Source organism: Neolamprologus multifasciatus, chromosome 18 (assembly GCF_963576455.1).
Source record: "Neolamprologus multifasciatus chromosome 18, fNeoMul1.2, whole genome shotgun sequence".
Classification (NCBI taxonomy): Eukaryota; Metazoa; Chordata; class Actinopteri; order Cichliformes; family Cichlidae; genus Neolamprologus; species Neolamprologus multifasciatus.
In genome coordinates this window covers 26,998,379-27,015,552 of record NC_140456.1, presented here as the reverse complement: position 1 = coordinate 27,015,552, position 17,174 = coordinate 26,998,379, and the positions used below count along the sequence as shown (strand labels likewise).

Below are 17,174 nucleotides of genomic sequence, written 5' to 3'. Positions count from 1 at the left end.
TATCATCATGAAAGACACCCACACATCTTTGGATATAACTTTGATAGCATCTGAAATCAAACATCACCCCGCATCAATCTTTTACTGCTCTGGAAGGATCAAATGTATCAGCTGAATGTAATATTCCAAAATGAAACATCTTATGACGTGATAACATCTGAAATATATATATTTATATGTATATATATATTTATATGTATAAAGGAACAGTCTTTGTTCTCCTGCCTGTGTGACGTTCCCCCGCCACTTCTGTCTTGCTTTTCTGTTAGAAAGTATCTGCTTCTGCATCACTCCTTTGATACCGTATATCCAGGAAAAGACGGTTTGAATGAAAAACACAGGATTGAGTAAAGCTGTGTTTATTCAGAAGATCCCGCGAAACCAGCGCGATGCGCACCGAGTCTACTAAAAGACATCAAACGTGCGGACCTCTTATTCGATTTTCCCCGCTTTGGATAAGAAGTCAGAGCATACGGACATGATCATTCACACTAATGAATGCTGAACACCAGACACACATCACCTCCTAAACATATTTTTGGGTCTCTGCTATGCAAGACCTTTAATTCAGTATTTATTACCGTGGCTCATTAGTCGGCTTGCTTGCTCTGACCTTTACGGCAGAGCAGCATTGTTCTGCTTTCTTTCTCCCTACTGAGAATTCTGCATAGCGTCCTAACAAATTAACATCACTCAGGCCAAGAGTTGTGCGCGCCAACATGATGCACATATTCGTGCATTTTCCTTTCCCCCCACGCGCACGCTCATCAGTTTGCCCGCCTATTTCGGGGATGCTGCTGTGCGCAGGTCAGCGAGTGAGTGTATGCGGGAAAGCAATCTGACTCCAATATGTGATGAGTGGCCCCCAGCAGTGCAAGGTTAATCCAGCGACTGTGTGCAGAGCCTGCTTGAAGAAGGAGGCATGCAGGAAGACATAGACGAGCTGTCAGAGACAGAAAAAAAAGATCCTGTCCTGTTCATCTTCAGTATAATGGAAGACACTAAAAGTTCAGCGAGACAGAGAAGAAAATGCAAAGAGGCGGGTAGAAGAGGTGAAGCAGCTAAATGGATGCCAGGAGGCTGATGGCAGTGGGTGAGGAGGTCCAGATAAAGACACACACACACATGCGCATGCATGCGTCGCCACAAATTGTGTTCAGTGGGTGCTCTTGGCACAAAAGTCAGTGCAATACATCTTCAATTGTTCAGTCATTCAAACATCTAAGACTGTGAGCAGAAAGAAGAAATCGATGTGAAGAGAGAGCAGGAATATGACGTGCTAACGCCACGCTAACAATGTCTTCTGTCACTGACAGTGATGCCCTCTAATTTGAAGGAACATCGATCACTCAGAGAAGCTTCGCGGAGATTCGACAAATACAGAGACTGTCGCTTTGTCAAAGCGGCACCCGGCATAATTCACCCAAACAATCAATTTCACTTTTCCTTTCTCTGGCCCTCCCTCACTCTTTCATTCTGGTGTTATGAGGCCATTGAGGAATTACTCATCCATAACCAGTGGAGGCTCTAATGATGTCTGTGAGATCTCTCTCTCTCTCTCTCTCTCTCTCTCTCTCCCCCTCACACACACACACACACACTGTCTCCCTGCAATATTTAAGTTTGTAGAAGCCCAGTTTTTTTTGTCAGATGTTAAATAAATTGGCTCCTTGTGGAGGCCAGTGTTACATATTTTCAGATGGTGCTTAATCTTGGTCTAACACTCGAGTTAGCGAGACGGTGGATGCGATCAAAGCTCGCTCAGATACTGTAAAATGATTGGAAGGTTGCCTTTTTTGCACCATGATAAGACAGAAATGAAGTTTTGGAAATTGCCAACTTATCCCAGAGGAAGCGAGTGTACCAGTCGAGAGCCTGTTTTGAATTTAAAAGGCTGACAGATTCACGAGGCTCTTGTGGAAAGTAAAATGCAATTTAGTTAGTGTGCACTGCGTGTAAATGTTAGCCAGAGATCAAGGTGTGAAAGAGCAGATAAAAACAGGGGATTAAAACCCCTGCTGGACTTGTTTGCTGCGTGTCTAGCTTCTTCCTTTGTCGCCTGGATAGGAAGGTTTCGGTGCTCACATAATGCACAAAGTGACCACAAAGAAGCGTGACGATCTCAGAGCCACAGAATGACCATAAAGTAAGGATGGGAAATTATGTAACACAAATGTTTCTCAAGTAGAAATCAGACTTTTGTCTCGGAGGGACTTTTGCTTCACAGAAACTGGACGCTCACATAGGTGACTAACAAGCTGTAATCCTATTCGAGATAAGATCAAACGCCCGAAATCTTTAGTTGCAGGAGGTATCAGAGGACCTAATGTTTGGCTCCAGTGGCCATTTCTCAGCTTAAAGCAGGCCTTTAAATATCAGAAGATTAGATGTGTTGAAGTGAGTGAGAAGTTTTAGAACAGATTTATCAGCCCTTGCAAACTTCATCAGTGAAAGGCTGCCACCGCTGATCGCAGACATGCAGCATGAACACTCGCTCCGTTCGCAGCTGCACAAAGAATTTGTGGTCTCTGTAACTGAAAAGCTCAAAATTTTTCAGGTTTTCATCAAATGTTTTTTAAGTCTTCCCAAAGGTCACTTGTGTGTTTTGATTCAACTAAAAAGTGAACTTTAGGAATTCTTCTTTTTCAACTTTTTACCTGCCAAGCAACTAAAATATGAACTGATTTAAAAGCAAGAGGGAACTGGTATAATATACAGCAGTGATAAAGCTTCAAGATGGGACATCGGTGTCTTTCAGTGTCTGTGACTCTGTTCATTAAACACTTTAAATCAGGCACTGGGCCAAGGACTCCTGCTGACAGAAGAACATTTTCATCTTTTATACAGAAATAAGGCTTCCATTAAAAAGAACTTCATCCAAGTGACTGGGATGTGTGCACTGACGGTTTTAATTAACACAACTCTTAGAGGACAATTAAGTTTGTGTTTAATGCTAATTGAAACTCCTTGTTTGCTGCTGGTATAGCGCACCTGGTCTGATCGCTCTACTTTAATTCCGCAATCCAGTCTGGCCCAGTATCAAGCAAGTGCATACCAGCATTAATCTCTATTGTGTGCATCATTATACCCAATTTATTTATATCAGCACTGCTGAGCAAAGGTATAGCAGCATCCCGTTTTCTCATTACACAGCTTTCCCCCTTGGAAATGTTTTATTCTGCAACAAATGCTGCAGATGTACCTGCCACGGAGGCAGACAGCGTCGCCACAGCCCGCTACAGACCTGCAGGAGCAGCTAAATGAACAGTGCACAGTGAGGAGGTTTGATTCGCCTCAGGTACAGCCTCTCAACTGAACGGTAATAAGCATTTAGCGGCCATTTAATAGCAGGTTGCACACAAAAAATCACCAGCTGACAGTACTGTGACATGCTTGCAGAGTTCATAATGGAATTTGAACAAACGATTTCTAAATGACTAAATTACTTTCGTGAAACCGTGGAGCTGTCTTATGACAAGGAGAATGTCATAACGATGCACACAGCTGCAGAAGGGACCGGTACGGCACGGTCTGTCACGGAGCTCCATCCAGACCACAGCCACAGATATAATGAGCAGTACCGCGCACAGCTCGTCACCTGGACCAAACCTGCGCATCTTTATGTGAAAGCTTCATCGGGATTATGAGAGGAGATGTGCAACTCGAATCACGGTTTGGACTCATGAACCACTTGTCTCGTGCAGAATGAGTTTTTTATTTGTTTGTTTGTTTTTTAAAACAATAAAACGTAATAAGATAACCTCCACTTTAAGCGAGACCTTAATGAAAGACCTTAATGGCGCAGGAGACTGCAGGATGATCCCACCCAAAATGCACGAAAAGAACGAGAGAAAGCTTGGAATAAACAAAATGCCTTTTTCCAGCAGCGACGAGTCATGCAAAACGAACAAACAGCTGTAATAACAGGTTCTTATTGTCTCCAGAGTGGCACACGAGCATTGCTCATTATCTCAAGATTTAATTCATTAGGAGTCCGAAGATTTTTAAGCTTTTCTGTGGAAGTTTGATATGGCTTCACACATGACTCAGTGCACGAGAGACAGGTGGACATTTTTACGTTTTCTTTTTCAAAATCATCATTTCGTCTGTACGAATAAAGCACGCCGAGATTCAGTCTACAAAGCGCAGTGCTTTGGAGAGGATCCACGCATTCCGCGCAGCAACACTCACGACCTCGTGTGAAATAAAGAATATAGAGCCTGTATACAGTACAGAAACCTATAGCACACAAATAGCACCACCTAACTGATCCTGCATTTGTACTCACCACAGAGCGAGTTGGCGAAGCCGTACCACACGCAGCCCCGTTCCCCTATGAGCCACCTTCCTTGCGTGCTGGCCGCGAAGCTGAACGGAGTCCCCAGTACGCACACCAGCAGGTCGCTGATGGAAATGTTCATCAGGAGCAGGTTGATGGGCGATCGCAGCATCTTGTAGCGGCAGAAAAGAACAAGCACCAGCAGGTTGTTAATAAGTCCGAAAGTGCCGATAAAGCCCAGGCACACAGCCACTACCAGGTTCCCAGTCGGGGTGAGAGTGGTCCGGTATGATCCGCCCCCCAGGTGCCCTTCCCCGGCTCCGGCACACAGAGCACTGTTGAAATCCGCGCAGCCGCTCAGGCTCACGTTGGACACGATCATGGCAGTCCTGGTGTCACTGCGGTGCCACACCGAGTGACCACGGTAGCTAATATATCATCGGTATTTCTTTTTTTCCTCCTGTGTGGAAAAAAGAATCGTAGCCGACAACACTTGTTGCTTTAAAAAGAAACGTCAAGTAGAGCCAAGAGGACAAGTGGGGTGATAAATAGTTGTTTTTTTTTGCTCTTTTTTTGGTGGGGATGTCAAAACTTTGTCTTTGTTTAGGGGGAGGGGAGTGTTCGTAAATAGGAATATATCATAAAAAAGAAATGAAAGAAAGAAAAGGAATAAAGTTTGTAGGCTTTGCTCCACCGTGTGGATGTCTACAGTGTGCACTCGCACTCTTTCCGGAGACGCTCCTGTCTCTCACGCAAACACCTTCTCTCTCTGTCCCTGTTTAAATCACCGTGGCCCGCTCTCCGGTAGCTGACGTTCAGTGACTGGAAGGGTGTGTGGGTGGAAGGAGCGGCGTTGGGCATCCAGCAGCATCGACCAATCGGGCGATAATGGCGCTCCTGGAAGAGAAACGCCAACCCGCTCTTGCTCAGAGCGCGACTCGACGAAAAGTCCCGCTCAATAAAGTTTATGGAGCTGCTCTTCCCCACCACCACCCCCGCCCCCACCTCTGCTCTGACGTCCTCAGTGCAGGTGTCGATGCTCGGCGCTGTCCGAGGTGCTGAACCAATTCCACTAATCAACGGTGCGTCCAAGTCTGCATGCATGTAAATGAAGTCAATACCGTAGCAGTAGAAAGGTAGAAGCCCTCAGCTCTTTAATATATCACCACCAGTTATAGCATTTCACTGTCTTTATTTAGAAAGGATCTCTCGCAGTGGGAAATGTTGTGCGGTCTTTCTAAATCAGGCACAAAAGCAACGAGCCGCCCTGAATGAAGTAATCACTCCGGCGTTAATGGGGAGATTTCCAGCCGACTTTGGGGCTGTTTTAGATGATAACGAGGTCACCGTGCAGCACTGGGTTTGAGCGCAAGGTTGAAACTCTGCGTGTGAAGTCACAAGCATCCAGATGCACAGATGTCTGGGCCTCACCCGCCTCCAATCTGCCAGCTCTGTAAAACTCCATGAATTGCATTTTCAGCCAGGAATAACGAGGAGCAGTGAAATGCTAAAACATGATGAGTGTCAGGCATCTTCTCTCCTGGCGTCCATATATTCCGCTGCAGGCAGAGAGGAGTCGTAGCATTTGTGTGCATGTAGCACACCCTGCACTGCTGAACCTTGACTCACTTCTGAGTCAAACAAGCGCAACCTTTCCTCCACGTGCTAAACTAACCTCTCAACTCTTATCTCTAAACACGCGCGTGGCGTGTCTGACAGATAATGCAGTTGTTGTTGTTTTCGTTTGTGCGAGGAACAGCATGTCGCCTTTCACTTTGATTTAAACTGAGTTTTATGTTGAAGCGACAGTAAGCAGATAAAAAAAAACCCGAGTGAACAAATAGATCAGTTTGCAGCAATAACACAACTTTGAGTATCTCCTGGTTGTTGCTGCTTTATGTGTCATGTCAGCAGACACAGACAATACAGTACACACAAAAAAAATAATTAATAAACCACCAGTTCAACGATTGTCAGCAATTAGCTGATGATTAAAAGCAAATCCTGGTAGCCAAACAAATATCGACTGCATGCGAGTGGGAGGGCAACAATTTGATGCTAAAGCAGTGTGATAAAAATATCCCTCTTTTGCATCTCTTGACTTTGCATACAATGGAAAGTTCTAGAATTAGATGGGGAAACTTAGTCTTGCCTTCCCAGTCTGTTCTAACACTTTCCACCAAATAGGCCCCTTGTCACAGCGGAGCGAGGTAATTACCTGTGAAAACTGTACAGCGACATTTACTCTGACAACATCTTCCCCATATGCAGGCCTAATTGAGTTGAATCAAGACACTTGGGTTTCTGCTGTGAATACCACCCTCATTTAATCATTGCAGTGGGATTGGGCGGTTGGTATTTAGGTGTGTTTCTAGGTCAATTTGGCGACTGTGCTCTGAGGAGATGTCCAGGACGATGAAGTGCAAATGGGGTCAGAAGGTTGTCTCAGAGATTCTGTTTCATGTGTAAATCAGAGGAAAAGTGCCAGCAGAGTGGTGCTTTATGGATAATATCACATTTAGTTGATTTGTTATGGACTGTTACCTGTTTGGTCACATTAAATCTGTCTTGCTGTTCCCCCAAAGAGACACCCAGTTCTGTCACTGTAGCCCAATTTCAGACGGGTAAATTGTTACATTTATTAACAGGAAGTATTTTATTAGGTGAAAAGGACATGTTCACTTTCTCCGTGGTATGTTCAGACCCAAATTCACAATCTCGCCCTGTCCCACATTATGCTTTCAATTGCTAGGGTTTACATTTATTTATGAAAAGCACTCGCACATCTGGGCAGCCAGCTGTGTCATTTCCACTTTAATATAACAGTATATACTAAAATGAGTAATATTTCTGGAGTTATTACCCCATTTATTGAGATGATATTCTCTCATGTGCTTTTCAGCAGGCCAAAGCTGCAATTACACCAATATCTGAGCTTTAAGTTGAGTTAGAAAACAGTCATGAGTTCAGCAGCCAAGCCAAGCTTTGTACAGCTCTGCTGGATATATCATAACTTCTCTTCCTCCAAGTTTGCCTTTTCTTGTTGTCTATATAACTGTGAGGGGCTGAGTTGATTAGACATGCGGACACAGGAGGTTTTAATCAAATGACAAATCTACAAAATGAGTAACAATCCAGGGTTCTTACAAACGTAACAATACAAATTTAAACTGAACTGACCAAGCAGGTTTCCCAGCTTCCTTCATCCTCCCCATACTTCCTCCTTCCTCCTCCTACATCATTGTTACCCTCACCTCTGATGTTGACCTTGTGAGAATGGCCTCTGCTGCTCTGCAACTTAATGTACCACGGGCTTTAGGGTAAGCTCAGAAGAGGCGTGATGCTGTGGATCATATCAATCTATTGTCCACAAATGTAATACACAGGCCCTCCACAGCCCCTACTTTATCTGGACACATGTGTCACTTGAGAGCCATGCTTTAAGTGCTTGACACACAGCTTGTCATGGCGCGATACAGCAGAGGAGAATATATGATGGTGGTGGTGGGAGGTGGGGGGGATTGTCTGAGAATAGATTGTGAGAGGCACTCAGGATGCGGCTCAGCATTTTGTGGCAGACTGGCAGGTGTCAAATCAAGTGCATGTCATTGCAGCTGTCCATATGTGCTGAGGTCATTTAAAATTCTACAAACAATGATCATGGTGTCTTTAAAGCACACTGTTAAACATACACATATGGTTGCAGTGGTGGATACTTTTATTAATATTATTAATCATCTCATGTTCATGTAATCTCTATGAGCCGAAAGTTCAGTCGTCAGACTTTTCCAAATACCCGGAGTATTTTTTCCTGCTCTCGGCTGTGAAACATGTCAGTGAAATAGAAAGCCTGCTTCTCTCCTAACAAGGAAGCTGTGGAAGGGTTCTTTTGTTCCAAATTTCAATCAGTTTGGCTCAGATAATATTCAAACCAAGCTTCAAAAAGGTTATCAGTTTGATTTTGAATTTCTTTTGTCAAGTCACTCGCCTGTTACACCCAATCCAAACTGATTGTGACTGTCATGCCTCAGCGATTATTTCATGTACTTATTTCATATGAAATGAAATACTCTTCACTGCTGAGCTGCTGGCACCCATACCTTTGTTTGCAGTTTTTGTTTGGTAACTATGATCAGTTACTTGTGAAACACAATCCTGCACATGGCAGAGTGCTGTAATTCACTGTGGAAATCAATAAGAATGTTTTATTTCACTTTCTGATGTAAAGAGAAAAAATATCAGCCTTCGGAGCAAAGATACCTTTATTATTTAGACACTGGCTCACCGGGGAGATTAAACGTGCCTTTAAACGCATTTAAAGCACCAGCAAAATTAAATGGTAAATGGACTGGTTCTTATTTAGCACCTTTCTGCTCTATCTGTGCATTCAAAGCACTTTAAATAACTTGCCTCATTCACCTTTAATTCTTTAATTCAATTTTATTTATATAGCGCCAAATCACAACAAAAGTCGCCTCAAGGCGCTTCATAGATACAGAGAAAAACCCAACAATCATATGACCCCCTATGAGCAAGCACTTTGGCGACAGTGGGAAGGAAAAACTCCCTTTTAACAGGAAGAAACCTCCGGCAGAACCAGGCTCAGGGAGGGGCGGCCATCTGCTGCGACCGGTTGGGGTGAGAGAAGGAAGACAGGATAAAAGACATTCTGTGGAAGAGAGACAGAGGTTAATAACAGATATGATTCAACACAGAGAGGTCTGTTAATATATAGAGAGAAAGGTGACTGGAAAGGAAAAACTCAATGCATCATGGGAATCCCCCGGCAGCCTACATCTATTGCAGCATAACTAAGGGAGGATTCAGGGTCACCTGGTCCAGCCCTAACTATATGCTTTAGCAAAAAGGAAGGTTTTAAGCCTAATCTTAAAAGTAGAGATAGTGTCTGTCTCCCGAATCCAAACTGGAAGCTGGTTCCACAGAAGAGGGGCCTGAAAACTGAAGGCTCTCCCTCCCATTCTACTTTTAAATACTCTAGGAACAACAAGTAGGCCTGCAGAGCGAGAGCGAAGTGCTCTAATAGGGTGATATGGTACTACAAGGTCATTAAGATAAGATGGGGCCTGATTATTTAAGACCTTGTATGTGAGGAGCAGGATTTTGAATTCAATTCTGGATTTAACAGGAAGCCAATGAAGGGAAGCCAAAACAGGAGAAATATGCTCTCTCTTTCTAGTCCCTGTCAGTACTCTTGCTGCAGCATTTTGGATTAACTGAAGGCTTTTCAGTGAGTTTTTTGGACATCCTGATAATAATGAATTGCAGTAGTCCAGCCTGGAAGTAATAAATGCATGAACTAGTTTTTCAGCGTCACTCTGAGACAGGATATTTCTAATTTTAGAGATGTTGCGCAAATGGAAGAACGCAGTCTTACATATTTGTTTAATATGTGCGTTGAAGGACATATCCTGGTCAAAAATGACTCCAAGGTTCCTCACAGTGTTACTGGAGGCCAAGGTAATGCCATCCAGAGTAAGAATCTGCTTAGATACCATATTTCTAAGCTTTTCAGCACCGAGTACAATGACCTCAGTTTTATCTGAGTTAAGAAGCAGAAAGTTAGTGGCCATCCAAGTCTTTATGTCTTTAAGACATTCCTGCAGTTTAACTAATTAAACCTCCCCAGTCACATAAGCACTTTTTTCTACTCTCTTTCTACTAACATTCACACACATTCTTACTTGGGCTTAGACTCTTGTCCAAGGATATTTGGCATGCAAACTGGAGCAGACAGGAATTGAACTGCCAACCTTCTGATTAGTGAGGTAAGAATGGGTTCAGACTATAAAAACACTTTTATTCTGTTTTTATTTGGCAGGGTAATCACTCACATAATTAAATGGATGCTCATTTATTCATTTCAGTCATAAGAAGGAAAATGCGGTACTGGAGTAATTATGATGGTGCAAATATTTTGAAGTGACAGTCCTGATGGCTGTCATCTCTCTTTACAAAGAACATGTGGCATAAAGAAACCTTGAAAGTGGCTCAAAGTCACTGTTAAAAGACACTTGAGCATATTTATTGTTACAGAAGGTGCAGAATATATACAGAGGGGCCTCAGGGATAATAACTCTAAGGGGAAAAAAATAGTAATAATAGTGTAAGCATACACGGCAGACCCGGGTGGAAATTCATGCTTTGCAGCATACTTTATTGGCTCACGCGGTTGCTGTTCACAATGCTCCCAGAGCTGCAGCTCTCCCGCTGCCAGCTCAACATAACAACCACCATAACCACAGGACCCAGTACAATATTTAAGTCGGCGGGGCGTAATTGCGGATGCCGTACAGGTGCGCCCGCCTCCTCTGCACGGCACCGCAGGCCACGCCCCGCCACAAATAGTTTCCCCCAGATTATAATTCCAAACAATCTTAAGTTTCACCTTAAGAGTGAAGATCTTATGTCTAACCAAACAGCTTAAACAAAACTGAAACTGAATAGCTAAACAAATAAAGAGCTTTTATCCAAACTCACAATTAAACTTCAAGGACACCAAGATTGCAAACCTTTGCCAACTCAGCTCACTTAGTAGTATTGTATTTCGTATATATTTATTTTCTTTACTTTGTTCTTTTAAACATACTTTAAGACGTTTGTGGTGCAGTAAAAAGTCAGATAAGGGCAGCATGGCTTTGTGCATGTCTTTACTCTGATCACACAAACATTACGTTGGCGTAGATCATGAATAACAGGTTCTGATTTATAAATAACTGTACATAAATAAAATGGGCTTAGTATATATAATCAGGGATGGGACTCGAGAACCTGCATTCCTTGCAATTCCTTGGTCCTCTGCTTGCCTGTCCATCCTGCTTATCGGGTGAACTACAATCAGCTGATTTCTGTTTGAGAGCCAGAGGCGGAAAACAGTGGCACAGTCTGCAGCGAGGACATGTACATTACTTGTATTTTTATTGCACGATAGTACACTGCAAACAGCATTCAGAACAGAAACAACTGCATCATGCTGTTAACACAACTTTGGCAGTTGGCAAGTATGCTAACACTAAGCTAGCTAAGACCAGGAGTGATGGAGTAATTGTCCAACCCTACCTGTTCATGTTTCTACAGCAGAATCACAGTGGCGATAAGTTTCTTTGTGTCATTGTGCTGGTTTTCTACTTTGCTTTGTGTTCATGCCTAAATACTAAGAGAAAGATCATATGTGTGTTCTCTTCACGATAGGGATTTGTGTTGGTGTGTGAGACTGTAGGTTAAATGGTAATTATGAGACAATGTGTCATTTTATGGAGAGGGTGAAAATAATATAATGAGTAGTACAATGTAGAATACTCCTGGGAGTAATTAATTCATGTACTTCACTTTACTTACTTTTAAGAAAAGTAACAAGTGCAACACTGATCACAGCAAAGAGGGGAAACACATCCAACATGTACAAACATTTGACCACACAGCAATGCAACTAACTTGCATGAATGCAACGTCTTTGATATGCTTCTTGAAGATGGTGGTGACTCGATAAGGAATCAAATCGATAAGGGATGTCAATAATGGAATCGAAATCGCAAAATTCTTATCAATTCCCATCCCTATGTATAATATTATACTGTAGCATATTTCTAACTAACTATGCAGCTCATTTACTTTCTCCTGGCAATAGTTTCTTTAAAGATGTAACACATTTTGGGGTCAAAAAGGTCAAATTTGATGCGATATTTAGATGTCTTTATATGATATTTTCTATATGTTAACAATACACACCACACTTGTGGATGTAAGCCAATTTTAATGGATTGTAAACATGACTCTACTCCACATCCCTGCAATTTTTTTATCAGAATTCATTCAAAACCTTTCGAGCTATCATGTATACAAACAGAATGATGACACTCACGCAAGCAAGTGCTATCAAAAGGCGGTGAAGGCCAGATCGAGAACAAACTGTAAAAATAAAAGAAAACTGAAATAAGGACCAAGAAAACACTCTCTCAGACAACAGAGGGACAGGAAGGAGGCATATGAACCAAACACACAACAAGATTATAACTATAAACCATGAATCAACACAAACACTATAACATACGGGTCTTCAAGGACATTTTAAAAGATATGTATTGTGCCTAACTCTTTCTGAATTGCTACAAGAACTCCAGGATCAGTAGTGACTATGACCCATTTCTGTAACATACTTACATATCTATATTATTGCTAATATATATTGTAATATATCTATATCACTAAAGCACTTCTGGATGGATGCAAACTGCATTTCGTTGCCCTGTACCTGTGCATGTGCAATGACAATAAAGTTGAATTCTAGTCTATTCTATGCACATGCGTTTCAGGAGACAGCACATCAGGCTTTCTGTTGGTCTACTGATTGTTAAAGACATGTTTTTCACGTTTTATACATCTGTGTCAGCTACACCTTGTTTTTTTTAGACCAAGCAGAGCCAGATGAAGATGATGCATTTTCCTGTACAGCCTGACAGCGCTGTGCTAAAAGCACTAAGCATGAAAAGTGCCTGTTTCGCCGATAATTATAGCAAAACCTCTTATAATGCTGAGAAAATATGTTTTTGAGTTTTCAAGATCCAGAACTGTAAATACTTGTATAACCACCAGTTAGGTGAGGACAGCATTTTGAGTTTCATTTAGGAGGTGATAACTTCCAAAACCAGACTTAGACTGCAAAACCACCTTTTTGTAACAACACTTTAACATTAGAGGTTTTCACAGGAACACTGTCAAAGTGGTAGATGCATCACCTCATTTAACATGCTAAATAGAGAAATAACAGTTCTAGTCAAAATCCTTCTTATAACATGAAGACCCCTGAATAGGGTATTGTGAGGTAATTGCAGTGCCATTTATAGCCAGAGAACAAAGGCCCCACTATTCATAAAAGCCAGGAACATGCTCTTACTATAATAACAGCCTGCTGTTTTTGAACAAAAGATGGAACTGGAAAGCACTCGTTTTTAGCGTAGACCCTTCGTTCACCACAGTCGCTCACCTGTTGTTTGAAGACCGATTGTCAGTTCTGTGCTTCTGCATTCAAGTGAGATTTTACTTAAAAATCGCTGGAGCAACAAGTCAGAGTGGTGACATTTTTGTTTTTTTTTAAGGTTTATTTGCTGCTCCAGAGAAGGATTTCCTCCAACTCGGTGATGATTTGGCTCATCAGCTGAAAAAGAGTCAAACTGTGATTCCCTTTCTCAGTCGGCAGCACAGTCAGGGGCTTAGCCCAGTCGTCAGAATTTTAAAACCGTAAATGAAATTAAAAACAAATAAAAATAGAAACCATCCACTTTCATTTCTTGTAGTGGATATGCTTTGCTAGTATTTTAACCATTACTGTCTGAAATATATACTTTATATTAAGCTTTTAGTTGAATCAATTATCAGCATTAAGAAACAAAATGTCTAATTTAAACCACGTCTCATATGGAGATGTAAAGTTTGAAAGCTGAGGCTCAAACTTTCTGCTTGAATTTAAGAGACAGAAAATTATTTATTGGTTCAAATGTATTTGGACAGTTGATTAAAAAAAAACATACAGCAAGAATGGGTTAACATGTCATAAATTAAACCGGTAAAAGGTTGGGAAATGACTCAAAGTGTGGCATTTTGTCACGGCTGGTGCGGCAGTCGTGTGGAGGTGAGGAAGGAGGATCCAAAAGCAGACAGTGGTGGAGGTGCAAGTGGGTTTTATTTACAGTGCACAATAACCAAGGTGTGGGCAGAACTGAACATAAACCTAAACTGGAAGAGCTAATACAAAAGGAGGACATGGAGCGAGGAGCAGAGAGACGCGGAGAAACATGGAATAACATTAAATACACGGCAGATACACAGAGAAACACAGACGACGCCACGAGAAGCACAGGCAGACACAAACTATAAATACACACACCAGGTAATCAGGAAATGGCACACAGGAGGGGACACAGCTGGAACTAATGGGCGTAACGAGGCACAGACCTGCAAAGTAAAACAGGAAACAAACAGACTGTTTTACAACACAAAACTCGGGGACCCGTACTGAGCACAGAGGGAGACACAGGTAGGGAAAATAAACACGACAACCAAACCCAAAGAACTAATACAAAATCAGAATAAACTAGAAAATAATAATCATAAACTCAAAGCGCCCGGTCACCGACCCAGGACCATGACACATATGCCCATGAAAGCAGCTGTTGTCTGAATTAAAACATGCAGTAAGAAGGCCGTTCAAATAAAGGGAAACAAAAAGAGTTTCTAAGTGAATACTTAGAAATACACTGGTAACATAAAACGCTCAGGACATCCAAGAAAGACATCATATGTGGACGATAGCATGAGGCCTTCATTGATAAAGAAATACTCTTTCACAACATCCACCCAAGTAAAGAACACGCATCAGGAGGTAGCTGTAATGCTAGTCTAATGTAATGGCAAAACTTTACAGGAAAAATACAAAGGAATTACCACACAGTGCAAAGCAATGTGGGATCAACAGGTCAGATTATACTTCAAAAAACATTTTTTTTTAAATCAGCTGACCTCTTCTGTAGCCTTTTTCTGGACAATCTGTAACAGAAAGAGTGGAAAATGTACAAAAAGCCTCGGGAACGCTCATGATTTAAAGGAAATCACAACTTATAAAGTACGGTGTAAGCAGTGAATGCATGAACATGCATGTATTCTAATGAAAGTGGGTCAATTATACAGGGCAAAATCACAACAATAGTGCTTCAAGGGGCTTTAAATCATAAGGTAGACCCTACAACAATAAAACAGAGAAAACCCCAACAATATTATGACATCCTATGAGCAAGCACTTTGGAGACAGTGGGAAGTAAAAATTCCCTTTCAACAGGAAGAAGCCTCCAGCAGAACCAAGCTCAGGGATGGACAGGCGCTCAAAACACACTGTAACACAGGAGTTACTGAAGTTAAACAAATGAAATATTTAGCAAAGACAGAGTGAATCACCTGATCTCAAATCAATCTAGCAAGCATTTCAGTGAAGACAAAAAGCTGGAAGAATACTGACAATAATACATTTTAAATTTCCAAGTGCATGTGAACCCATGAAAAGAGAGAGAGAGAGAGTATAAAAATATCTTTAATACCTTAACAGCTAATGTTCAACCCCTCAGGTTTAAGCCTTGAATGTGTACTTGTGTTTGGTGCACAGTTACACTTGAGCATACTTGCCTCCCAGTTCACTGCCTGCAGGTTTTTGTCTGTGGACAAAAGGACTGTTTCCGTGCATCTTCACGTCGAGGATTGACTCCGGGCTGTCTTTTGCACTTAGAAGCAGGATGACAGTTCAAGACACCCAGCCTTCTCTGAGTCACTGGCCAGGGTGCTGAAAGGTGCCCCACCTGGGTACTCTGCTTTTAACTGCTTCACATGGTAGTTTCTATATAAAAACCAGGGCAGCAGAATGTAAAACTACCTGTTTCTATTTAATTTATTGTTTATATTAAGAAGAGATTACATAACATTGTGTTTGGGACATATAGTCAATTTAATTATTCCCTTATAATTTGTTAATAGCATTGAATGAAAAAACATTAACCTATATTAGCTTATTATGATAAGGTAATAACCACTAATGTCACTATATTAACAGGCACCACCATCTGCACCTTCATGTAATCAGGTGAATCATTACTTACCCCATTCATCTATCCAGTTTGGTCTTGGTTGGGCTGGAGCTTAACCCAGCTCTCATGGTAGCATAAGGAAGGATACACCCCCAAACGGTCACCTGTCACAGATGGGGGAAAAATGTTATATGCAAAATGGAAACTATCAATGTGCTTTAAATTATTTTGCATAAGAAAGCATGTGAATTTTAAATATGAGCTATAAAAGCAACAGCAATGATCATGTGACCCATGTTCTTTAGAAAACGTAACAAGCCGAAAACCCTAAACAGGATAAAGACCCATTATTTCTCCAATATCTCTCCTGGCAACTGAATAATGATGGAGGAATGTGATAAATTATATCTGTCATCGTGTGTTAGTAGGTCATTACATTACGAGTCAGTCTGATTTAACACCAGCCATTGAAATAATACAGATGTATGAAGTGACAGCTCCTGTTAATGTAATCTAGTGGTTCAGATTTGATTTCATATAGAAACATCAGACGAAAACTGCAATTGATTGCAGAGGAGAAAAAAGCAGTGAACCACAATAATTCAAATTGTGTGTAAGATGGACAGATGAAGAGAGGAAAAGTTAGAGAACATATAATAATGTGCAGAAATATATTTGTGCACTTCGCAAAGTTAAATAAAGAAGAAAAACACAAGCTTTTAAAACATGCAGGTAATGGCACCTGTCCCCTGCGGCTCTCTTATAGAAACCAGATGGATAAATGTATGGTTAAGTGAAATGTAGACTTCACAAACATTTCACTTTACTTTTTCACAGTTAAGCTTATGAAGCTCGCTAATTGCAGCAGAAATCCAGGGCATAAAAGTCTGAAAGGTGATTTATCACCGTTCATGCTGTATAACCCTGCATGAATATTGCTTTGACATTTGCTTTATTGCTTAAGGATAAAAGGTTTTCCAAGCCTGGTTGTTCCTCAGTCACTATGTCCATTGTTGTATAGTAAAAGTCCATTTCTCTCTCTGCATTGTGGACTACAATAATGCCCTCCCAAAGGCTAGATATGTGACCTCTGCAAGTGCACTATGAGTGTACATATTTATATGTCATTCCTTGAGATTCTAATGTGTCACTTCACAGTCTGTCTTCCAAACTGAAAAGAAATTTGACTGAATATTAATTTTACCTTTAGACTTGAATCTTTTGCTACCTGTCACCTCAAAGCAAGAAGGTTCTGGATGCCTGCCCATATCTCAGTGTATGTGGCTGTAAGGCAAATGTGAAACAGACAA

General features: G+C 41.5%; 1 protein-coding gene across 1 annotated transcript in view; it reads right to left on the bottom strand.

Annotated features, from left to right (window-relative positions):
* The window catches only part of LOC146498168 (vertebrate ancient opsin-like), a 71,968-nt gene extending 66,038 nt beyond the window's left edge, over positions 1–5,930 (bottom strand). The window contains exon 1 of the mRNA XM_085140524.1: positions 4,289–5,930. Within this exon, the coding sequence (XP_084996650.1) occupies positions 4,289–4,661 (373 nt within the window). The 5' untranslated portion in view covers positions 4,662–5,930. The remainder of the gene's footprint in view (positions 1–4,288) is intronic.
* Between the last annotated feature and the right edge of the window lie 11,244 nt (positions 5,931–17,174).